General features: G+C 38.0%; 4 protein-coding genes across 4 annotated transcripts; 1 reads left to right on the plus strand and 3 right to left on the minus strand.

Moving 5' to 3' along the window:
- Positions 1-6,748: 6,748 nt before the first annotated feature.
- On the minus strand, positions 6,749-7,847 carry LOC108981581. Its single transcript, XM_018952812.2, has one exon. It carries the CDS (start codon positions 7,722-7,724, stop codon positions 7,014-7,016), a length of 711 nt encoding a protein of 236 aa, XP_018808357.1. The 5' UTR covers positions 7,725-7,847; the 3' UTR covers positions 6,749-7,013.
- Positions 7,848-8,572: 725 nt separating this feature from the next.
- Positions 8,573-12,435, minus strand: LOC108981584 (50S ribosomal protein L3-2, mitochondrial-like). The gene is made up of 5 exons (XM_018952816.2): positions 11,992-12,435; positions 11,414-11,623; positions 11,203-11,307; positions 9,623-9,736; positions 8,573-9,105 (listed from the first exon to the last, which is right to left on the minus strand). Exons 1-5 carry the CDS (start codon positions 12,340-12,342, stop codon positions 8,932-8,934), a joined length of 954 nt encoding a protein of 317 aa, XP_018808361.2. The 5' UTR covers positions 12,343-12,435; the 3' UTR covers positions 8,573-8,931.
- A 67-nt stretch (positions 12,436-12,502) lies between these two features.
- On the plus strand, positions 12,503-15,744 carry LOC108981582 (probable GTP diphosphokinase CRSH, chloroplastic). Its single transcript, XM_018952813.2, has 4 exons — positions 12,503-12,925; positions 13,002-13,931; positions 14,574-14,858; positions 15,422-15,744. Exons 1-4 carry the CDS (start codon positions 12,524-12,526, stop codon positions 15,554-15,556), a joined length of 1,752 nt encoding a protein of 583 aa, XP_018808358.1. The 5' UTR covers positions 12,503-12,523; the 3' UTR covers positions 15,557-15,744.
- A 3,311-nt stretch (positions 15,745-19,055) lies between these two features.
- Positions 19,056-24,358, minus strand: LOC108981583 (CBL-interacting serine/threonine-protein kinase 1). The gene is given in 13 exon segments (XM_018952815.2): positions 19,056-19,436; positions 19,519-19,593; positions 19,708-19,770; positions 19,951-20,067; positions 20,174-20,278; positions 20,387-20,596; positions 20,723-20,902; positions 21,074-21,154; positions 21,285-21,392; positions 21,524-21,595; positions 23,487-23,506; positions 23,509-23,548; positions 23,799-24,358. Coding segments are annotated over 13 exon segments (1,320 nt in total). The 5' UTR covers positions 23,979-24,358; the 3' UTR covers positions 19,056-19,367.
- Positions 24,359-25,885: the final 1,527 nt, after the last annotated feature.

Below are 25,885 nucleotides of genomic sequence, written 5' to 3' on the forward strand. Positions count from 1 at the left end.
TCATGAACATTGATCTCGTAACAACGGGTGGGACAAAGAGTTCTGAGGTATACCAGGCTGTGGCAATCCAACCATAGTCGTACAATACTTTTATAGGAAAAATAAAACTTCATTAAATCTAAATAGTTATAACCAAAATACAAAGCACTTAGTTAAGCATTAGGTGCTTGAAATTGAAATAAGCAAATAATGAAAACTAATTCTATTGAACTCAACGACAGATGCACGTAAGAGAAAATATTGAAAAGAATCTTTTGAATTTTACCATATGCACCACATTAGACACAAGAGAGTGATCTTTCATACCACTGCAATTTAAAGATTGCCTTGAAGACCTCCTCCGTTGGCAAAGAGATCCATCACCCTCTTGGACACTGCTCAGGTGAGTCCAATCTTGTTGAAAATGTCATCCCATCCAGCGGCCTTTGCTACCTTACAATGAATTAATAAATGTATTACCGATTGACACGTCTCATGCACAAGGAAAGAATCAAGAAGAATGCATGCACCATAATTCTAAACAAACTTTTCAATAACAGTCTGTGATGTATATGATAATTTAGGGGCAATTTAGTACAACCATTCTTGTATATAATATCTCATTCTTTTGTATAAATAGCACACTGTACAACATACAGAAAATACACTTTTGATGAAATACACCACTACGTTTTACTCCTTGTGTCTTCATGCTTGCCTTGCATTTTCCTCTCACTAAGTAGGAGTTCTGCTAGACTCCATTTCCATTAACTCTGACGTGGTATCATAAAGGTGAAAATGACTGCCAATCCTTCCATCGCCAAATATACCAACCTTAGTGACCCAACAAATCCTTACCGACTTGAAACCTTAGACAACCCTGGTACCGTGCTTGTCACAGACCTCCTCATCACCGATAATTATTCTACCTGGTCCCATTCCATTCAATGTGCTCTCCGAGCCAAAACCAAATTGGGATTCCTGAACCATCTCCAAACCTTCCTCGACCGATGACCCTATTTTTTACCTCTGGGAACGATGCAAAGACATGATTGTGTCATGGATCAAGAATTCCATCAGCCTCCCTCTCCGCCCCTCTGTTGTCTTTGTTGACGACGCCCATGAAATATGGGTTGAATTACATGAGCGCTTCTCACCGCAAAATGGACCTCGCATATACGAACTGAAAAGAACACTTACCAATTTATCCCAAGATGACAATACCGTCAATATCTACTACGGTAAACTCAAATCTCTTTAGGATGAATTATTTGTTTATGGCCCATTACTTGTTTGTTCTTGTGACTCAATGAAGATTCTCTAAGACTGCTACCAAAGGGACTGTGTGATTCAATTTCTCATGGGTTTACATGACTCCTTCACTAATGTACGTGACTAGATCATGCTCATAGACCCTCTACTCCCAGTCAGCAAAGTGTCATAGACCCTCTACCCCCAGTCAGCAAAGTGTTTTCCTACATTCAGCAACAAGAGCGTCATCGGCTGATGACTTCATTTGCTCCTAATCTTGATTTTGTTGCTCTGGCAACTCGAACATTTCCTCCTATATCTTCCAATTCTTCTAGCAAGATGGACAAGCCCTCTTGTTCTCACTGCAAGATTACGGGCCACACCTTAGCTCATTGTTTTAAATCTGGAAATGTCGAAGCTCCCGTTTGCACTCACTGTGAGATGACTAGCCACACATCGATCGTTGCTACAAGCTCCATGGTTATCTTCCCGGCCACAAGTTCCACAAACCACGAGGCAATGCAGTTTTGCATGGGTCCTCTGATTCCGAAGATCATTCTAAGCCAAATATGTCGTTGACTATGGAGCAGTACCAAGAGCTCATAGCCTTGTTGCACAACAAACATTCCACTACTTCTCCATCCGCCAACCAGCTCCGGACAGTTCTATCTTCTCATCCTCACACTTCTTCCATTTCTGGTATTTCATATTGCTTGTCATCTTTCTCTAACACCTCTGCCCCTTGGATCATTGACACGGGTACTATCGATCACATGATCTGTAGCCCCTCCCTCTTCACTCACATTACTGCCACGACTTCTTATTCTGTCAAACTACCGAATGGAGAATTAGCTCCTGTCACTCACATTGGTACAATGCAAGTGACAACAACTATTCTCCTTCATAATGTCCTATGTGTACCCACTTTTACTTTTAATTTGTTATTTGCTGGCGAACTTGTCAAACAACGTAGTGGTTGTCTATTATTTCTCTCTCACTCGTGCTTTATACAGGGCCTTTCTCCCTAAACAACGATTGGGAAGGGTAGCATGGCACACGGACTCTACCATTTACTCCCAGACACCGTCTTGCCTCAAGCCTTAGTTCATACCTTATCTTAGAGTTTTCATCCTCAAAATTTTATTTTTGCTTCTGTACGACCCTTTGACAATTCTTTTGATTTATGGTACTGTCGTCTATGTCATCCCTCACATTCCCGAATGTAACTTATACATGATACTCATGTAATCACACAAATGAATACCAAGAATATTTTGCCTTGTTTAGTTTGTCCTCTCGCCAAACAAACACGCTTACCTTTTCCTTCTAGCACTCACTCTACTATTGCTTGTTTTGAGTTAGTGCACTGTGATCTATGGGGGCCACATTCTATTACAACCCATGATGACTCTCGTTTTTTTTTTTCTTACCATTGTCGACGACAGGGTCTACCTTTTGAAAAAGAAATCAGATGCACACACTTGTATCAAGTCCTTTGTCACCTAGTAGCCAATTAATTTAACACTCAGAGTAAAAATCTTGCATAGTGACAATGGACTAGAATTTTGTACGGCTGATTTCTATTTTGACCATGGCATCATCCACCAAAAATCTTGTGTCAAGACCCCCCCTCGCTCTGATTTGGAAAAGCACAAACATAGGCATCTTCTTCAAGTGGCTCGGGCCCTTTGATTCCAATCTAGTGTAGCCTTACAATTTTGGTCAAATTGTGTGCTCACTACGACCTATTTAATAAATCGAATACCCACTCCTCTCCTACAAAACAAGACTCCCTACGAAATACTTTTTCATAAACCTCCCTCTACTTTCATCTTCAAGTATTTGGGTGTCTCGCTTTTGCTTCTACAATCTCTCAACGTTGCCACAAATTTGATCCTCGCAGTAGAAGATGTGCTTTTCTTGAATACCCATTTGGCGTCAAAGGTTATAAATTACTTGACGTTGACACTCATCACATATTTCTTTCTCGAGACATTATTTTTCATGAGTCGTTTTTCTCATCTCATACTCCCTCCTACTTCTCGTCCCATCTCCATCCCCCATTTTTTCTCCTATATCTCCACATATCACTTTATCTAACCCTAATTCCCTTCCTGCCACCACCAATATCTTTTCTCCCATTTCCACCAAAACACAATCTGACCTCCTTGCTTCCTCAACTCCTATAAAAGACCCTTCACCCACCTCCCCTCCACTACTTCAATGCTCCACTCGTCCCTGTCACCACCCTCCTCCTTATCTCAAAAATTATATTTGTCCCTCCCCACTCACTCCACCACCTTCCCAAACTATGCACTCTTCCCCCTTGCAAGTTACCTCAAGTAAAGAATTCGCACTTTCTTCTACTTTTTCTTTCCATAAAATATCTCCATCTTACCATTCTTTTGCATCTGCTATTTTCTCCACTACTGAACTAACCTCTTATGGTGAAGCTATTAAGAAGCCTAACTGGTGCAAGGCTATGCACTCTAAAATATCTACTTTAGAACTCAACAATACTTGGACTCTAGTTGAGTTGCCTCTTGGTAAACATACTATCAGCTGCAAATGGGTCTTCAAAGTTAAGGATCACTCTGATGGTAGTATAGAACGCTACAAGGTGCAATTGGTCGCAAAAGGCTTCACACAATAGGAGGGCCTCGACTACAATGAAACTTTTTCTCCCATGACCAAATTGGTCACCGTCCGCACTTTGTTGGCTGTTGCTTCTATTCAAGGCTGGTTGCTATGGCAATTTGATGTTTAAAATGTCTTTCTCCGTAGGGACTTAGAGGAGGAAGTTTTCATGTGCAAGCCTCTTAACTATTTACAAGGCTCTCCAACTCAAGTTTGCCAGTTGAACAAAAGTCTCTATGGCTTGAAACAAGCCTCAAGACAATGGTATTCAAAGTTTTCTAATGCTTTACTTGCTTTTGGTTTTCAGTAGTCCAAAGCTGACTACAACCTATTCACTCGCTTAGACAATGGTTCTTTTACTGCTCTCCTCGTGTGCGTTGATGACATAATCGTTGCCAACTCTCACTTGGATTCCATTGTTGTCCTCTAGACTTTCTTCAATGATCACTTCCGCATCAAATGTTTTGGAGACCTCCGCTACTTCCTTGGTACCGAAGTCGCTCGTTCCTCCAAGGGTATCTCTATATGTCAAAGGAAATACGCTTTAGACATCTTGGCGATGCTAGTTAGTTCCCTTGGCACTCATCCCCTTAAGTTGCCAATGGATCAAAATATGAAGCTTCGTAAGGATGATGGCCAACCTCTCTCTGACCCTCTTCCTTATCGACGACTGGTTGGTCGACTCCTCTACCTCACAATCACTCGCCTTGACATCAGCTACTCTATACATACTCTAAGCCAGTTCATGATAGCACCTTCTTCTTCCCATATTCACGCAGCCTAGCAGGTTCTTCGCTACATTAAGAACGCCCCTGACCAAGGTCTCTTATTTTCCTCCACTTCTCCACTACTTCTCTGTGCTTATTCTGACTCGGACTAGGCATCCTGCCCTGATTCTTGACGCTCAATAACAGGTTTTCGCATCTTTCTCGGCACTTCACTCATCTCATGGCGATCAAAAAAGCAATTTGTGGTATTTCGCTCCTCTGCTGAGGCTGAGTATAAGGCCATGACAACAATTTCTTGTGAGTTACAGTGGCTTTCTTACATTCTCAAGGATTTGCACATCTCCCCCTCGCTTCCCGTTGACTTATATTGTGACGACCAAGCTGCTCTGTATATTGCTACAAATCTGGTCTTCTACGAATGTACGAAACATATCGAGATAAACTGTCACCTTATCCGAGACAAAATTCACACTGGTTTTCTATGCACCTGCCACGTCTATTCTTCTCTGGCTTGCGGATGTTTTCACAAAGGCCCTACTTTCTTCTCAGTTTTTATCTCTTCTATCCAAAATGAGAATAGAAAATATCTATTCTCCATCTTGCCGGGATATTACCAATTGACATGTCTCATGCACAAGGGAAGAATCAAGAAGAATGCATACACCAGCATTCTCAACAAACTTTCCAATAATAGTATGTGATGTTTATGATTATTTAGGGGCAATTTAGTACAACCATTCTTGTATAGAATATTCCATTCTTTTGTATAAATAGCACACTGTACAGCATACAGAAAATACACTTTTGATTAAATGCGCCACTACGTTTTACTGCTTGCGTCTTCATGCTTGCCTTGCCTTGCCTTTTCCTCTCACTGAGTAGGAGCTCTACTAGACTCCATTTCCATTAACCCTGACAAAATGGTTCACAAATTCACCATTTCTTTTACACACACGGGCAATCAATAATAACTGGATACCCTTTTATCAACAACAGTCAGACATGTCGGCCTTCTCGGAGTGGTAGAATGGATGTTGACCGGTTCTCTGTCGAGTAACTGGATACTTTTTTTATTACTGCATGTTTTGCCATACCTCCCTTCCTATATCGCACCTGGTGTTTTTCAGCTTGTTCATTTTTTTGCTAAATGATTTCCTATTGTCCACATGTTTGTACTCTTTTAGAATACACACAGAATGCACTAACAACACCGCTATTTGGAAACAGCTTTGCCATCGAGCAATCAAATATGAGCCAGACATAAAAAAAAAAAAAAGCTGAACTTTCTCATCCAAGACACGCCCGAAAGGGCAAACAATGCGGCAATGATAAAGAACCCGGTTTTTATCGCTCTTCCGCAAAGCATCAACCACTTGCCATTTACAATTTTAAGTGGATTTCAAAGAGAGATAATAGAGATTCATATGCTGTAAGACCCTCATCTGACACCTGTGTTTCTCTGAAATCTTAGAATCAGGGCGGTACTAACCAGAATAGGGAATGGCGAGTAAGATAAATTTCTTGAGATACTGTCATCAAACTGTTCGTAGAATTGAAATAAGCAGAAACCACAGTATTCCCAATAGTATTTCCCTATTAAGAAGAGAATAAAACTAGGTATGGAAGCAGCATGTTCACAACTAGGAAAGCATGAACCCCTTTGTAGTATGAACCCGTGTATGACAACTGGAGCGGAGGCCAGTTTGTGATTCAACTAGTTCAAGCAACCCAATCTAAAAATAGTCATCGAAAAACTGCAACACCGCCTTAGAACAAAGAACCACCAATGTTAAAGCATAGAACATAGTGATGCTCCCACAAAGCAATGTACATACGAACTAGTCAAACACCAACCATATCATCCACCAAAGAGCTTGCAGCAATTCAGAGGAAGATGGTACATCTGTTTTTTTTATTTTTTATAAGTAGGAAGACGGGTACATCTGCTGACTTCAAAACCCGACAAAATAAAACTGACTAGAATCAGAATAACGAAACACATAATCCCATAAAGTAGCAGATCAACTGCAATCTTCTCTTATCCAATAAAAAAGCCAATCAGGAAGTGAGAGGCTATCATCAATCCCCCACCATAGATATCTTTCGTCAGACATATACAGGCAATTGCTCAAAAGAATAAAAAAAATGTAGGATATATCAAGAAGTAGTAGATTGCAGTTAAGGGTAAAATGAAATTTCGAACTGACAGATTTAAGATAAAGTTACAGACGAAGATCGAACACGAAACAGCAATCTACACAACAACACTAGTCAAAACCCATGATTTCTACTCTACAAGATTTTCTGGGCACCCTATGAAAACAAGATTTTACAAATTTAGTAACTAACAACTCGGTGAAGACATTCAAAGCAATATCAAAGAGAAAAGACACCCGATTCCCAACTTTTTCTCATCTTTCATTCCTTGCTAGAATGAGAACTTCGTTGTGGGGCCGAGGCTGTGGCAACAGCAGAAAGAGAAAGCAAACCGTTGGTTGCCTTGTTCACTCCTTGCACGATGCCCTCAACATCTAAGCCAACGCCATTTTGGGATAAGCGAATCGGTTTCTTGTCCTCGCCGTTCTCATTCTCTTTCAAGAAAAGAAGAGCGAGTCGGTCCAAAGCTTCCCTAGCTTTCTTCTTGGCGAAAGCAGCCTCCTTGGCACGCCTCTCGGCGTCAAGCCTAGCTGTGGCGGCCGCTTTGTTCATGGACGCAGCGGAGATCCGGGCCGCAGCCAATAGTACCTTGGCCAAGTTCTTATCGATCACCCTTTTGTTATCACCATTTCCATTGGGATTGAAGAAAGTGAAACTCGGGTTGGAACAAGGAGGGCAGAGGAAGGAAGGAGTAGCGAATTCGTTCGGAGGGACGCAGGAGCGGTGAGAAATGGAGGGGCAGTTGAGGCAGATAAGGCGGTCGGCCGGCGGAGGCAAAGGGGACGAGTCCTTGTCGAAAACCGCCAAGCAAAGCGGGCAGAACAGAGACTGGTGATTCTTCAGGACGCAGTCCGTGCACAGACGCCGGTAGCTCGCTCGGTGGCGCAAAGTGTGGAGGATCCAACGGTCCGACGACCCGCATCCACCGCATGGAACTCCTGCTTGCATTGGAGGAGGAGGGTTTGCATTCATAAGCTGGCGTGGGTGCCGGTGCGATCCCAACGGTAACCCTGGGATACGGAATTAGGGTTTTCGACGTAATATACTGATAATGCTCACCGATTGCGGATTCTGCTGTAAAGTTGTTTGCCAATTGAAAGGGAATTTTTACGACTTTTTCGTCTATTTATTTCGGCCTTTTCCCTCTGTGGCCACGTGTGACTACTAAATTTATAAATTATATTTAATTTTTTAATTTTTTTTCTTATTAAATATGTGAGATATAAATAATAAATAAAATAATTCAATTAATTTTAAAAAAATAAAATCAAAAAAATATAAAATATAAAAATAAAAATAATTTATGGTGTGTAGATATGATGAGTAAATTTTTATTATTTCAATTTTCTCCAGCCCTTTATACTGTATCTATAGATATTTTATGAAATATTCAGATAACAAAAAAAAACAATAATATTACATTTAATAAAAGGTAAGAGAAATTCGTCTCAATATTTATTTTCTGAATTTACTCTGTTCTAATATTGATGTCATTTCTTTTATTTAAATAAATTGATATATCAGACAAGATAAAAAAAAATGATAATCCTTAAAACCATCAGTCTTGTTTATGTTCCCTCAAATAATTATAAATAATTTTTCAATCAATTATTTGAGGTCGCATTAATAAATAATGAAAATAATAAATAAAAAGCTTATAAGTAAAGTTAATGAGAAAATATGGAAGCTTATCCAAAAACTCTCTCTCTCTCTCTCTACATTATATATATATATATATATATTTTTTTTTTGTGATGCTCTTTGGCAATATTGGCACTACCCAGTTGGAGATAATCAATATGCATGAACTGAATACATCATTTTTGGACTGCTGATTGATTATAATTGAATATCCAAAATTCCAAGTTCCACACTATTATTTGAAAGAGGGATGTTATTCATTATCCCACACCACACATCTTACATATTTGAAAACTGACCGGTAAGATGACGTACTCAAAGAGGTTGGTTGAATGAACCCTGTAAAAATTACATGACTTGCAGCTCCTGCAATCCACACTCTATTCTATTCTCAGAATCATTACTTGAAAATCAAAATCTTCCGATGGTTGGTTCTTAGGGCACAAAATGCAAAAATGAAGAAAACACAGCAAGGCAATAGATAATGCATATCATGTGAATAAGCAACCAGTTCTCATACTTCCAAGTTTTCTCCATATTAATCTGCTACCATGAATGGGTCTACTTCGCCGAGATCAGCGACCAGTGGTTCCAACTCTGCCATGTCCTCATCTTCGTCGGCAAAGTAAGTAGGAAATGGAAGCAGTGAAATATCGGGTTTCTTGTAGACAGCATCTTTTACAAACACAAAGTTTCCCTCGGCACCAGGAACCTGTAAAGAATAGCAAACTTCAAACAATCTGACCGAGAAGCACCAACATACAACCTATAATAAGACTCCAGACAAGCATTCATCCCCATGCTTAAGCACATGGGATGTGGTTGTAAGTGTGCATCACCAAATTCATACATCCAATTCTCAAGCAAATAATCGAGTATAAATTTTCTTTCAAAAAAAGAAAAAATACGGGTCAGAACAGTTTTGATGACAACAAAGCTCACTTCAAGAGAATCCTGAGCTAGTCTCCTAATATCTATTCTGTCGTATATTAAGAGCATATGAATGCAAGCTTTTTTTAATCAATAAGTTACATACACACCCCATGGATCTTGAACCCACAAGTGAGCTCCAACTTGGTTTTTTAGGGGGCAGGATGTGTGATTGAGCTGAAAAAGCTCATTGGCGGATCTTTGTGCAAGTATTTCAAATGGGCAGTTCAAGCACCATTCTTATCAATTGAGATTTAAATCACTGAAAGCTTAAAAATAAAATGGTAAGAGAAACATACTTGGCCTTTTACCCACATTAGATTCCTCGCAGGCTCAATTTTATAAACCCACACATTTTTAACTGTTCTCTGCTGCGCTCCCATGCGCCCAGGCATTTTTTTGCCTTTAAATACCTGTTCATTAAAAATGCGGTTTTGAAAATTAAAAACTAAAGGCAGTGGGAATACAATTTCTCTAAAATATAAAACGATACAATATTATTTTATAGTTAACCCTTGCCATTTTCTCTACCTCTCACTCTTGCTCTCTCCCTTAGAATCAACATCAACGAGAGGGAGACAGAACACAGACACTAGACAGACAGGTAAACAGTTACATGTTGAAAGCAAACCTGACTATGCCTAGTTCTCATCAACAAAATCCTTAGTTACTGATAAAAATAAAAAAAAAACAACTAAAAAAAAAAAAACATGTTGAAAGCAAACCATTGTAGTCAAGGACCCAAAACGTAGTTGCCATTGTGGTAGCCACATAAACTAGGTTACCCCACACCAAAACCCAAACTATGGCTTCCTCTGGTTCTGTAAAATCTGTCGTGGAACCAAGTTTCACACTGCGAACGATCCACCTTGTCATGGGAAGTTTTAAGCTCTACCAGCATAAGAATGGTAACAGAATTGGTTCTTAAGAATGAGAACTAGCCTTCAACATACAACTAAATTTGAATATTTTTACCCTTTCCAGTGTCTATTTCCCCAGTCACAAAACCCCCTTCGATATTTTCTATAAATGATCCCATTATTTACAAAAATGGTGAAAACAGAGAAATGGAAACTTTTTAACATGTAATAGAAAATTTAATTGAAAATAAAAAAGACATAGCCCACATACACTGGACATATACAGGAGAAACATCTAATTAAAAACAGAAAAAGAGAATCTGAAAACAATAAACCACAATGTGGAGCTAATTGCTGATAAGCCACAATCAACCAACCAAATTTTTGTTGGTGATGTGGCCAGATGAGAGATAATGTAGATCTGTCTTTTTAATTAAAGTACTAGAATATCATTTGCATAAGGTGCATTCAACTACAAGGATCATACAAGAAAGCCACCTATCGAGGAGTAGAAAAAGATAGAAAAAAATTTATAACGTAGAGCTTTCTTCGCGAACTCTATTCAACCCGATTGTTATCAACCAAAATAATCCCGTTTATTCAGATGTCAATGATACTCAAGAGGTTTTGGTTTTGATATGTTCCGATACATCCATAAAAGAAGCTAGTCAATCTCCACGACAGGGTTACAAAATAATAACATCCTATCATCAAAGAGAGACAGAACCCATTCTTTAAGAGAAGAAAGCTACGTCAGGTAACCCCAATATATCATCTGTGGGAGAGTTAACAGCATATTACATACATAACATCATATGGTGAATAGCATCACGATCTGCATTTTAATTATGAGATTTTCAAACACTTAACAAAGGAAAATAATGAAGTTTCGTTGCCAAAAAGAAGAAGAAGATAAATGCACAAGGAGACTTACAGAGTAGACAGTAGACAATGTCCAATATGATAAAGTATTGCATAAAAACTAGATGACTCGAAAATTTCAAGCTCGTCACGTGTACCTTTCCAGGAGCATCCCTCTGACCTGTAGAACCAATACTTCGATGTGACAGTGATGCACCATGAGATGCCGGCATTCCTTTAAAACCATGCCTTTTCATCACGCCCTAGACATAAAATAGAGCAGAAGCAATCTCATGGAACATGGTTCAATAGATAACACTCAAATGACAAGCAGATGACGCGAGGGAGCTGAAAACAAAATTAATTTACCTGGAAACCTTTCCCTCTTGTGATTCCTGCGACGTCCACAAACTGACCAGGAACAAAATGGCGAACACCAATTGATGTACCAACAGGCAGAAGTGCATCTTCGGTCACCGGAAACTCCCTCAACTTTCTCTTCAATGGAACACCTTGAGCTCTAAAATGGCCCACTTCCGGTTTCGTCAAATGCTTTGCCTTCTTCTGGCCGCAACCAATCTAACTAACACAGCAAACGAACACCAACCCCACATAATTATATACGTACACAGATGAAATTATCTATCAGAATAAGCTTAACGCAACTCTCTGTTTGGTCGCCAGGAGAACTGAGCAAAAGATGCGGACATACATAAAAGCTTTACTTTTCATAAGTACAAAAAAGAAAAGAAAAGAAAAGAAAGGATCTTTCGCTTATCAAAATGCAAAGAAGGCCCCTTGGTGTTTGCGAGAGTTCCCAAATGACGAAAAGCGAATAACTCACAAAACAAAAATGAATGAACCAACCAAACAAACACATACAGCATTAGAAAGACGAAATCATAGTCATTACAGGGGAAAGAAAGTCAGGGACTTTGAGATAGTACCTGTAGAGCAGTGATACCTTCCTTTTCAATGGTCTTGACCTGAGACACAATATTATCATCGACCCAGAGGACGGTGATGGGAACCCTAGCACCCCATTTATCCCATAGAGCGGTCATCCCACATTTTACGGCAATAACACCAGTCCGCTTAGAGTTCGGGCTCATCATCCGATGAAGTTGTTCACTGCTGGTCTTGGGGGCCTCATCCACCAAGGCATCGGCGGTGCTCAATCTTCTCAAGAAGAAGCAGAATTGGTTGGGCGCTGGGGTTGACGCTGAGGTAGTGGTTATCTTTGGAATGGCTGCGAGGATTCGGAGACTGGAAATCAGGCCTCTCGATACGGCCGACATGGTTCCCAGTCGATAGAAGAAACCACAAAGTGACTGTTTGCTCTGATTCGAGACGAGAGGGAAAAGCAGGGTTTAGGTAGTGGCACGGTTGGGGTTATGTAAAAGTGATGGGGGTATTTTGGGAGTTAAATATAGATATTAAAGGTGAAAATTTTTAATTGAGCTTAATTTTTTTGTGGTGATGGAGCTGGCTCGGTGCGCCCAGAAGCTCCTTCTTCGAGACCCAACCCCGAAGATTAGGTTCCTATGCCCTTCCAATCGGGCACCAACAACGGCGTTCCTTTGGTGCCGGCTCATTCGTCGTCGTCGTCGTCGGAATTTTGTGGTGGCAGTGGCCAGTGCAGAGGTGGGAGCGCTCGTGGAGCAGGCCGGGGGAAAGAGGGTGGTGGAGCTTGTGGGTGCGTTCAACGAGCTCACCGGGACCATGAAGAACGTTCACTCCTCTACCACCTCCTCTCAAACCCTCCTCTTCAAGTCACTCAAGCTCTCCATCCCCATCCTCCACTCCTTGCCTCTCGCTCCCGATGGCCGCTCTCCCCTCTCCAAGGCTCTCTCCCTCGCTCTTCTTCTCGCCCATCTTCAGGTGCTTGTTAATTCCCCTTCAATTTTAGCTCCGTTAGCTTGAATTCTCGGTAAGTAAAAAAAAAAAGGTTTTGCAGATGGATGCGGAGGTTATTTCGGCCGGCATACTGAGACAAGTTCTGGAGGCTGGTGCGGTATCCATAGTGGAGGTGAGAAATCGGATCAGTGCCGGAATCGCCCATCTACTGCACGAAAGCTTGCGCGTGAAGAATGTGTCTGCCAAAGTTGAGGTTTTGGATGATGAAACCGCCGCTGCTTTGAGAAAGTTCTGCCTCACGTTCTACGACATAAGGGCCTTGATTCTAGACTTGGCTCTCAAGCTTGATACCATGAGGCATCTCGATTACCTGCCCAGATATCAACAGCAAATGCTTTCTCTCGAGGTTATGAAGATACATGCCCCTTTAGCTCACGCTGTGGGAACCAACATCTTGTCCTTGGAGCTAGAGGACCTCGCGTTCCGGTACTTGTTTCCTTGTTCGTATCTTTATGTTGATACGTGGTTACGAAATCATGAGAGAGGTGCAACTTATGAGCCTCTGATTGACGTGTACAAGGAACGGCTGCTTCATTCCTTGGAGACCGATTCCTCGTTGGCGGACATGGTGGAAGATATCTCGGTCAAGGGTCGCTATAAAAGTCGTTACAGTACAATGAAGAAGCTCTTGAGAGATGGTCGGAGGCCGGAAGAGGTAAACGATGTCCTGGGATTGCGAATCGTACTGAAACCTAGGTCTGGATCGGATGTGGGCGAGAGAGCATGCTACAGGGCTCGTGAAATCATCAGGTCGTTGTGGGAAGAGATGCCTCACCGGACGAAAGACTATATTGCCAAGCCCAAACCCAATGGATATAGGAGTTTACACATGGCGGTTAATGTGAGTGAGAATGACAGGGCTAGACCGCTTATGGAGATACAAATACGGACGACGGAGATGGACATGTTGGCAGATGCTGGAACGGCGTCGCACTCCTTGTACAAGGGTGGTCTTACTGATCCTGAAGAGGTTAGCATTTTTGCTTATGTGATTGAATCAAGAAACTTCTTTCTTTTGCTTTCCAAGGATTATCTTATTGACCACTACTGTGAGCACCTAACCTCCTTATCTGGTCCTTAAAGAAAAGATGATAAATAGTTGTAAAAATCCACAGTTTGGTTGTGGCAAATTTGACTGTGATACGTTTATGTATATATTTTTGGAAGTAAATAATCTTAATCTCATGTATGAGGTGCAACTCCTAGTTCTCTTACCTAGAAGGTAAAGGGGAAGAAGCATTCCCATTCTCAGTGATTATCTGACCACTTCGTTCTGAGGTTCATGAACCTAAATCCAGCCGTACCTTGATCCTCGGCCCATAGCTAAGACATGAGTTACTATCCCTTAATGGCTCCTTTTTTTCTCCTCAAGGTCTTGCTTGTTGGTCCTCTTGATTTTCTTTTAGAATCCTAAATAAGAGGGATTCTGCATTCTATGCATCATATATGAAGTCAGGAGAAAGGGAAAGCTGGGATTGATTTCTCTCATAACCATGCGTGCTCTTAATTGTTTTACTTTTCTATATTAGTCAAGTGCATGAATTTTATAATTCGGCATTTCTTAATCCAGGCATGTAAAGGAAAACTGATCCATTCAATTGTTGATTCTCAGACTAAGCGGCTCAAGGCCATAATGGTGGCTGCAGCTGAACTTGCAGCGTTGCGCCTCAAAGATCTTCCATCCGCAAATCATAAAGGTATTGAGATTGACCAGAGAGATCGGGTCTTCCGCCTTCTTGACAAGAATGGAGATGGTAGGATTAGCATTGAGGAACTCATGGAGGTGATGGAAGAGCTCGGTGCCCCAGGCGAAGATGCATGCGAGATGATGCAGCTTCTTGATTCAAATAGTGATGGTTCTCTGAGCTCTGATGAATTTGATTTGTTTCAGGAAAAGGTAAATATTGACATATGTCATTATGGAAGTAACCATGGAACCTCAATCGGGAGTTGTATCTCCTCCCCCTTTTTTGGTCTTTCTGTTGCATTGGATTGATAACATAGCATATACATGTTTAAAATTTCGTTATTGTGTTGATCCTTTTGAGGGAGAAGTGATGTTAATGTAAAGGTCAGGATACAATTATCACACTCGTTACTCATGGGACATGCTTGATGGTAAGGTTATCAACTTTTTTGACTGTTTTTGCAGTTATTGGATATGAAAAATCTTATCCATATTATTTTTTTCTTAAGCAATGAAAATTGGCACTTTGTCAAAAGTAATGATTCTGGTTGGAAGCTTGGAGCTTGTTTCACATTTGATCGTTTGAAAATTGATTTTTGTTCTCCATTTGTGTTAATTTCTCAAACTTTTGGAAATATTATTCTTGTTTTGGCCTGAATTTTTATTGTAGTTGAGACTAACATGCAAAGTAGGTTACATAATATATATTTCTGAAATTTTTTTCAAGTTTCCTCTTCTCCATCTATTTAAGAGCTTTGTTCTTGTTTCTGTAGGTTGGACTTATACGCCATTTAGAGGTCAAAGATGATGAATACAAGACCATATTAAATGATAAACTTCAAATTGCTGACAGCAGTGGATTAATTCAAGTGTATAGCAAAGAGCTGGGTAACAGGCTTGCAAATTAGACTTGCCTGTTTATTATCTAAGGATGGCTCGGAAAATCTTATGCTGTGTTATAGTTGTACAAGCACACACTGTATTCCAGGGATAATGTACATAGTGATATTCTCATGGAATGTAACCTTGTTACATGGTCACTAATTATAGAACCTGCTATAGTTATAGATCTTACTAAAAAGTTCTGAATTCTGCACATTATAAACGATTAACCACATCTTAACCAGAGGGTCCAAGATCAGTTATAACTGGTCAGATAGCTCTAAAAATACAAATTCAACCAAACAAAGGGTAATAGAGATGACAAGCTTATCTGGACTCCTGATTCTGGCAATTCACAGTGAAATATGCTCATTGACTGGCAGCTTAAGCAAATCTGAACTGCCCTCTCTCATCTTCCTGTATTTTTGTTTGTTTTGGGTGTGGGGAGCTCCAAAAAGAATGAAACAACTAAGTGGAAAATTGCTTGAAACATTCTCCCTGCCCGGAGTAGAATTTCTGATATGCTGCAAGTTTTCTCGTGATGATAACTTTGTCATGAGAAAATGATGGCCTTACAAGTAGGCCGGTGTGGAAGGTTAAAGGTTGCCCCTTGATAACTCTTTACCTTCCACACTGTTGATGCATGTGTTCGAAAACTTAAAAAGCATTGGCAATGGCCATCGAATTTCAATTTTTGACTATACAACTTTTGGTTAGGTGAGATTGGACTAGTTATTTTAAAATTAAAATAATAATATAATATTATATATTTTAATAATATTTGACAAATCTTTTTTTTTTATATTTTACAAATACACTTCATATATTTTAATAATATTAGACAAAAAAATTTTTATACAACAATTCTTGAAACCAACAAACTAATTTTTATCTTTTTTTGCTTTTAGTTATAGCTAATAGTTAAGGATCAAATTAGAATTTTGTGAAGCTAACAAACACATGAAGTCAATTTTTCTTATACTCAACAATCACAAATAGATATCTTTAAACTAACAAATACTTACTCAAACTCTTATTTTTCTACCTAACAATCACATCTATAATTATAAAAAAACTAACAAATACAAGTTCTCACAATTTCTTGTACCAACCAATCATCATCTATAATTCTTGAAATTAATAAACTAATTTTTGTTAAACCTTCTTCTTTTGCAAACTTTTTTAGTTGTAACTAATGGTTAATGATCAAATTAGAATTTTGCGAAGCCAACAAACACACATGATGCCAACTTTTCTTTTACCTAACAATCACAACTACATATCTTTAAACTAACAAATATTTTCACAAACTCTTTTTCTCCTACTCAACAATCACATCTATAACTCTAAAGAGTAACAAATACTATATTAGTTCCATGAATGTTGCTTTGGGGTGCTATTACAACCTTCTCCTCCACCCACTCTGTAAGAGAGTGGTGAAGAATGAGTCATCATCAAATTGTGTGTCCATTCTTGAAAAATATTAAGTTCTCAAGGAGTTAGAAAAGTTATCCAATTTTCAAGTTCAATAAAGTAATTCAACATGGACAATGAAGATATATAAAGATTCACGTAGCTTCTTAGATATAGATTAAGGTGTGTGGATTATAGCAATTCAACATGAACAATGATCTACAATTTAAAAATGAAGAACTGAAATCAACAAAGCCTTGATATCTCGGGTAAGCTCCATTAATTGTGCTTAAGGCAACAACAAGGCCTTGAAATGCTTAAACCAAAAAGAACAAGAGAAATAATAGCCAAGGTGCATAGTGGAAAATAAGGTGCAAGAATTAGTTCTATCTCAAAGTTGGAGAGAATTACCCATTCTTTTCATACATATAGAGCTGGTTAACATGAATCTGTGCAAGATTTTGCATGTGAAACAATAGTCATGCACTATCTAAGGTATAATATCAAGAGATTTATTACTAAATTCTATAAAGAAAAAGTTTGAACACAACATAAAACAGGCAAGGAATCTCTTCTTTTAGCAAAGGTTGTAGGTTTACATTCAATATTTGAAGAGGAAAGTTCATATTTTTTCCAATCTTTCTTCTCTTTGGCAGGACAAGTTAATTTTCCTATAATTCTATATTAGTTCCATGCTTGTTTTATTCATCCTTTTGTACATAAAAGTGCAAGAAGAATCCACAAATTATCAAAATAGTCCATATAAATACCAACATAATCCATAAAAATACTAACACAGTCCACAAGATACCAACACATTCCATAAAACTAAAAGTTTCAGTTCAGTTTCTAGTACAAAAGATAATATACAGTCCACCATTGCAATACCCAAATACGCAACACCATCACAATACCCAAATACGCAATACCAGATTTTTGACACAACCGCAGATCTGTGAATGAAAGTTTAGCTAATTTCATACTCAAAATGATATGTAGCAAACTAGTTATCCAAATTGCGATTTTCTTGTGACAGATTTGTAGAGGAAATCGCGCAATCTTCTAGACGACGATTCACTGGTAAGGAAAGGGGTTTAACACATCAATGGTCCTTGCAAAGCAAAACACACGGTGATTCAATCACTCGATGAAGAGAAAATTGGAGAAAATGGAAAGAGAAGAGGGAGAGAAAAGCCTACACAGAGAAGAGGGAGAAAGGAGCGAGGAAGAGAGATTACCGTTGGAAGACGACGACAATGTGGACGATCGACGGAGAGAAGGGGGCTTGCGGGTTGAAGAGCCTGCGAGGTAGCTTGTACTGGGGAGCTTTTGGGATAAAGAACGGAAAGAACGAGAGAAATTGGCAACTTTCGGAATGAAGAAAGAGAAAAGAACGAGGGAAAGAGTGCGAGAGGTAGATGAAATAATAAAATAAACTTATCTAGTGTGAAGAGTAACTGACCAAGTTTGGAGAGCACCCAAGAATTACTGTAGCTCAAGTGTTGAGCTTTGGACCATTAGCTAGTCCAATGTTGATACTTTTTCTCAGATCTAGCTAAAGTTTGGATTTGCATTAACATTTGGCTCCATTGCCAACCCTCTTAAAAGCCCATCCCAATGACACTGACCCCCGGCAGTGGCAACATCTTTCTGCTGAATTATGATGCAACTATTAGACCATCCTTTGCCAGCAGGCGAAGTTCATTCAAGCATGGACACTAAGAACCTCAAAAAGCATTGATCCGCTCTTATGCAGAAGCATAGGCTGCACTACTTGCCTTAAAAGAAAATTGTTACCCAGGCTCTCAACCACAAGGATATTCATCTTTTGTTCTTTGACTAGAATCTGAAGTCGTAGAGAGAATGGTAGTGACGATTGAAGTTGGTAATATTTATGAGTAAAAAGAAGACGAAACTCTAATGAAAACGCTTTAAGCCCAGGAGTCATACCACAGAGCAGCTGAGGCTACATCGGCTAATTTGTTGTATCTGCAGTTAATGTTTCTTTCTTTTGTCGGAAATATGAAACAAAAAGGATGACACCGAAAGTCAAATGTGCTAGATTAGTTTCTTTTGACATGTAATGATTTTGAGGTTGAACCGTACGTGAAATTTTTTACAAGAACCAAATCCAGATAAATTCCATTTGGAAGCATGAAACTGAAACAAGTTCCAGCGTGCCAGTTCATAAAAAAATTGAAGAAGAAATGAAAATAGTGGGTATAAGAGTTACTCTTATATCTTCCCCATGGGTTTTAGAACTGCAACAGAGTCGATCGGTTCTTCCAATCTATACACTCGATATTTACTTGCCTTTTGAGATGTAACAGAAAGTTAAAAATCTCACAAATTACACTGTTTGGACTTTGTTCATTTCTCTGCAAAGGCAGACATCCCATGTCGTTTGACCTAACAAGCAACCCTTCACAAATCGGCAGTCAACAGCTCTCGGTTTGGGCTAACTCCTAAATCATTCGATAGCTTTTTACACAGCTGCACAACATATCAAACATAAGGCCCATTAAATACAAACACACATGAGAGAATGAGAGAGAGAGAGAGAGAGAGACAGTACCTGTCTATAAACTGAAGAATCTCCATATGATTTTCTTAATTCAACTACGTACAAGGATGGACTTATCTCAAACACCTGTTCACATAAATATAGAGACAATGATAACTTGAGACAACTAGAAAAAAAAAAATGGGATAAAATGTATGTATCTTCGAGAACAAAATTAGTTCCAGTTTTTCAATCCTATACCTCTGCTGCAACTGAAAGACTACCCATACTTTTAAGCCCCTTGTGCTCTTGCATCACTTTCAACTGAAGAAAAGAAAAGGATGGACAGAAACATAAGGCATCACTTTTTATCAGACTTTTTAGAAATAGCTTGCCAATCCTGTCATTGACATTAATAATTTAGAGCTTCGAAATTATTTCCTAGATGGATAAAAAAAAAAAAAAAAAGAGAGAAATTAACAATCTAGTACAAAGAAAACATACCCTTCCATTTTTCTTAAGAACGCTAAATCCCATTTCTGTCACGATATTCTCAATCTTCTCGAGCAAATCCTTCGCGGTGTGATTGGATGTAAATCGGATCTTCCTTTCAGAGACATCCTACAATAACCCAAAAATGTTGCATATATGGCATTCAGTTTTTTTCTGAAATGATTGGTATAAACATTGTACTTTCAGAGCGTTAATTTGCGATTTCCAATCTCACCTCTTTCTCAAAGAAGCCAGAGAGATCTAAGCACGATGACATTCCAATCAATTGAAAGGCATTAATGAGAGTTGGCGAGCCAGGACTCTTCTCTCCTTCTGATGGCTATGTATGGCAAGAATAATCCTTATCAGTATATATATAGGACGAAGCATTCAATTAAATAGCCTGAAAGGATGGTGCAGAAAGAGGAGAGAATTTCCAACATCATACCACTTCATGAATTGAGAATGCTTCATCGTCAATGTGTATATCTTCATCATCATCTGGATTTGCAGGAGAATAGCCCTGCTTAAACCACTCATCTGCTTTGATATCTGCCGTAGTTATCCGGGTAAGGGGATTGGGATCGAGAATTCTCCTTATCATGTTCTGAGCGCCCGGTGACAGCCATGTGGGTATCTGAGTATCTGCTTTGAAGATCTGAAATCCCATAAAAAGAATGACAACCTCAAAATTAACGAACGAAACACAAAATAATAAAAGGTTTCAGTTATGGTGTAACCCATGCAAAATATCATGCAGTACTGACCCAATTATCCACCATACCTTTTGATAGAGAACTGCGAGATTTCTATCATCAAAAGGAAGCTGTCCTGTGAGAATCACGTACAAGATAACGCCACACGACCATATATCTGAGGTGGCACCATCATACCCTCTGTTTGCAAGAATCTCAGGAGCAACATAGTTGGGACTTCCACAGGTTGTATGCAGTAAACCATCACCCTGTTTTTTTTTTAGTGAAAGACAAATTGATTAGTTACAGAATTACTAAAAAGATAAACCCTCCATGATTCTCAGGACATCTTGTAAAAAGGTGAGTTCTTTATACTGACTCGGAACTTAAAAAACAGACAAAAAAGTTCGGATTGGGCAGGAGATCAGCTATATATGTACCCGAAAATGCTGAGGCAAGGCGCTGAGGCCAAAATCAGATATCTTTATGTTCCCTCTAGCATCAACGAGAACGTTCTCTAGCTACAATTCAGAATAAGTGCAACAACGGTATTAGAATTACAAGCATTAAAGAATAATAATAACACTAATACGTAGCATGCATTTTTCTGGCCCGTGGTAAAGCTTATTACATATGCAGGAAGTAACGTACCTTGAGATCTCTGTGAAAAACGCCTTTAGTGTGGCAGTAGCTCACTCCGTCAATCAACTGCTGAAAGACCTTCCTCCCTACATCTTCTTTAAGTCTCCCCTTTGAAGCCTGTAATAAATTAAACGACAAACTCAGTATTAATATTAAATTAAAATATTAAAAAGTAAACAGACGATCGAAAGAAACCCTTGATCAATATATATAAATGCATGCATGAATGGCTAGCTGAAGCTGCTTACAATTCTGTCGAACAATTCCCCGCCAGTCACATACTCTAACACCATATAAATCTTGGTTTTGCTTGCCAACACCTGCACATGATCAGTAATTGTGATAGTACTGTAAAGCATAAGTGCAAGAACATCATAATGATTGCTTAGCAGCTAGCAGCTAGCTCCTCATGATCAAGAATTATCATGTTGATGATGAGCGCCATAAAAGAATCTTGCTAGCTAAGTCATGAAGCAGTATTAAAAATATATCGAAATCTAATTATCTTCGACGTTACGTTAATTGACATGTCATATTTTAAGTTGCTTTTTATTAAAGTGACTTCTATATATAAAACTATTTATTGGAGTATTGTATCTAACGCATCAACATGCATATATATGCCGGTTGACGAGACAGGAAATTAACCTTGTTTAAGTACTACAAGTCTACAAGTCATGTGGTCCAAAGTCTAAGCTTCTAAACTAATGAAATTACATGTTCCTCGATTGAATAGATTAAAGTCAAGGGGGGAGCAGCTCATGTATACAAATCAAGTCCATATCAATCAATCAATCAATCAATCAATCAATGCGGGAGGATAAAAATAAAGGATCGTGCTACAGCTCCGCTGGGGCTCCCGCTGAGACTGTAGTATATTTTTGTATGTATTTTTTTTTAAGTTGTTTTTTATATAATTTTTTTAATATTTTTTAATATTTTTTAAAAAATAAAATAAATTTAGAACATTATTAAAAACACTTTCTTAATCAAGAAGTAAAAAAAAATTATTAAAAAATACTTCCTTAATCACGAAGTAAAATAAAAAATCATATAAAAATATTTTATATTTTACTTCGTGATTAAGCAAGTATTATTTAATAATATTATAAATTTTTTTATTTTTTAAAAATATTTAAAATCATTAAAAATATCTACATAAAAAAAAGAATTAAAAAATATACATAAAAAAATACACTAGAGCTCCAGCGGGAGCCCCAGCGGGAGCTCTAGCATTTTCCAAAAATAAAAGAGGAGCATCGTTTGCAGCATTAAGGTACCTAACAGCTAAACATTATGTGCAAGCTAAACATTATTCTCGATCGATTATCGTATCCATCATAATCAAACAAAAGATACCGCAAATTATGCCGCCCAATTTTAAGTATAAAGTTGTTTGGTCAGGGGTGATTAATTTTATTTACTCATGATTGATAGATATTATTAATTAGGAATTAAGCATTATTGATGACATATGGTAATCGTGTAATACACGTGGCTGGTGAAGTAGATCAGAACTTGGAGAAAGGGAAAGACTTGATGAATGGGCAAATGAGCTGGCTCAAAGATTGGACAGCCGCTGATGAAGATGACTTTTAGAATTATGGATTGAATTTCAGAACATGAGCTTTTGTCCACACGATCATATCTGGAGCCAATTTTTTCCACATGAACGTGGGGCCCAGTATTTTTTCTATAATTATTGAGGATGATGACATTCACATAATTCAATGGTCCTGATTATTGAGATGATACCGCCAAAACAGTCTCTGTTCATGTGGGAGGGAGATCAGGGAGTATGCAGATCTCTGCGGATAAAGAAAAAAAAAAAAAAACAAGGAGTACTAGAATTTGATTGCATTGACAGGATGGCCGGCAATGACATTGTCTTTGCATTTTCTTTTCTTTTTATGGAATAATGACCAAACTAAAGGGATAAGAGACTCTAAACGCTTCCGGGATTGTTGCTGTAACTTATACCAGTAAATATTGTTTTTTTGGGGGGATTAATATTTCATCCTTTCCTTGTAGGAGACGAAAGAATAAAGGGAGAAAAAAAGAGATGGGGCAAAAGACCCCAAGAACATTAAACAAATCGAAACATTATGGTACAAAATCAAGGTGAAAATGAAAGATAAAGAGAAGGATGCATGCACTTTATATGCAGAAAGGAATTAAGAAGCAAAGGCAAAGCCATGTATGTATATATACCTCATGTAATCTGACAACGTTGGATGTTTGAGGAGCTTCAATGTGGCAATCTCCCTCTTTATCTGCAACAGTATCATATATATATTATATGTACAGCATTAACATAGACAACACAAGGAAACCCAGAAAGACACCGAACAGAGGAACCCATTAATTGAAGAACCGAAACAAAAATGCTGGGTATATAAGAGATTTTAAACAAGCAGAAAGATAGAAAATTTGAATACCCATTAATTGAGAAACGAAAGGAATAATGATGTTTTTAGGATATCAAAAGGAACAGAGAGAGAGAGAGAGAGATAGAGATGAAACCTGATCGGTGATCTTGAGGTTAATGATTTTAGTCTTCTCCAAGATCTTAACAGCGAAAGATTGGCCGGTCTCGATGTTCTTGGCCAATTTGACCTTTCCGAAATTGCCTTCTCCCAGAGTCCTTCCCAGCTCGTACTTCCCCAGTCGCATTCCCTCCCTTTCCACCTCCTTTCTCACCATGTAAACCCCCCCTAGTCACAAACCTCTCTCTGTCTCTCTCTTTTTTTTTTTCTTTCTTTCTTTCTCTGTCTCTCTGTATTTCTATATGTCAAGCTCTAATTGCTTATTCAATAAAAAGCGAAGATAAGACCGGAAAGAGAGCAACAACCAAAATCCGAGGCTGTTTTTCTGTCTCCTAAATCTTCTGGCTTTCCGAAACCGTTAAAACGTACGTTACCGGTTGATCAGAGAGAGACGAGGGAACGACCGAGATAGCAGAGAGACAAAAATGAAGGGAAGTCCTAAATGACAAAGATGACTAATTTGTAAAGGCCGAAGCCACAGGCCACAGCTATAGCAAAAGCCAAACTTTCTCTTCCTCCTCCTTGAACAAAAACAGAACACAACTGGATTGTTTCATAATCAATGTCATCTCTTATTTATAGTACTAATAATAATATTAAATCTTGATTAATTAGTACGAAATATATAAATATATAAAATAAAATAAAAATATTAAAAATAAGAAATAATCCACACGGAAACAAGATGATAATGACTTGAACGCACACATTTCTCGTGTCAAACACCACATCTGGTCTAACATTACACGTACGCCTACGTCTACGTCTACGTGCACGCTTTTGTTTTACCATATCTGCACTGTTCTTTCTTCTTATATTACACGGTTTTAATTAGCATTTTCCTCTTTGGATTTACCTTCTTTTGACAATTAATCATGTGCTAGCTATCTAGCTAACCTCTAATTATCATTGCATGGGCTTCACGTAGCATCACATCATCCATACATAACTGATTAATTCATATATTTAATATAAATAGACATACAAATATTCCTTTTACAACACTCTTTATACAATTCATGTATTTTAAATAAAAAATATTTTTATAAAATAATTTTTATATATAATTATTTCTTATATATAATATCACAAGGTTAATTTTGATAATATGTGCTCTAATAATAATAATAAAAAAAAATCTTTATTAAGGTTTTATTATATATAATATTTGTGTCAAGTCATTTATTTATTTTATTTTTAACCATGGTCGAAATAGTTGAATGATGATGTCATTTGTGTACGTTTTTCTTATAATCGCGCCGTAGATGATACATGAATATTTAATGGGTCAATTAATTCAGTAGCTTGGATGTATATCATATATAAATCAACCAGCAGTTAAAGATAAGTGCATGCTTCTATTGACTTGGCACAGTTATATTAATTAATGCATTTTATTTTCATTGGTTAGAATAATTTACTTTTTTTTAATAATATTATATTATATGCTGTCAATAATCTGAAAAATTATTAATTCAAGCTAGCTAGCTAGCTGGTATCTTATCTTATGTGAATAATGATGTAGCATGGAGAATATTCCACGTCCCAGCTTGATCATATCTTAATGGTGGCTGGCCAGAACGTAGATCATGGAAGAAGTAGTTTCCTATATCTCGTAGTTTTCTAGAAATTATAATTTGTTGACCACGTACGCTAGCTGCATGTAGTACTACTACTAGTCTAGCTTTTATATATATATTTATGTATAGCTTATAACTCGAAAAGTTTTGCATTTGAAAATTATTATTAAGCTTAATTACCTTAATAAACTTGTATTAATTGAAAACTTAGGTGAGTTTAGACGTTGAAATGAGTTGAAATGAGTTGAGTTGAGTTGAGTTGAGTTGAAATGATAAAATATTGTTAGAATATTATTTTTTAATATTATTATTATTTTAAAATTTGAAAAAGTTGAATTGTTTATTATATTTTGTATTAAGATTTAAAAAAATTGTAATAATAAGTTGAAATGAATTGAGAGTAATTAATGATCCAAACGAAGCCTTAATTTGATTCTTGCATGAGTCAGTCTGATATATATATAATATATATTCATGTTGACTA

The sequence above is a fragment of the Juglans regia genome, chromosome 7 (genome assembly GCF_001411555.2).
Source record: "Juglans regia cultivar Chandler chromosome 7, Walnut 2.0, whole genome shotgun sequence".
Taxonomy (NCBI): domain Eukaryota; kingdom Viridiplantae; phylum Streptophyta; class Magnoliopsida; order Fagales; family Juglandaceae; genus Juglans; species Juglans regia.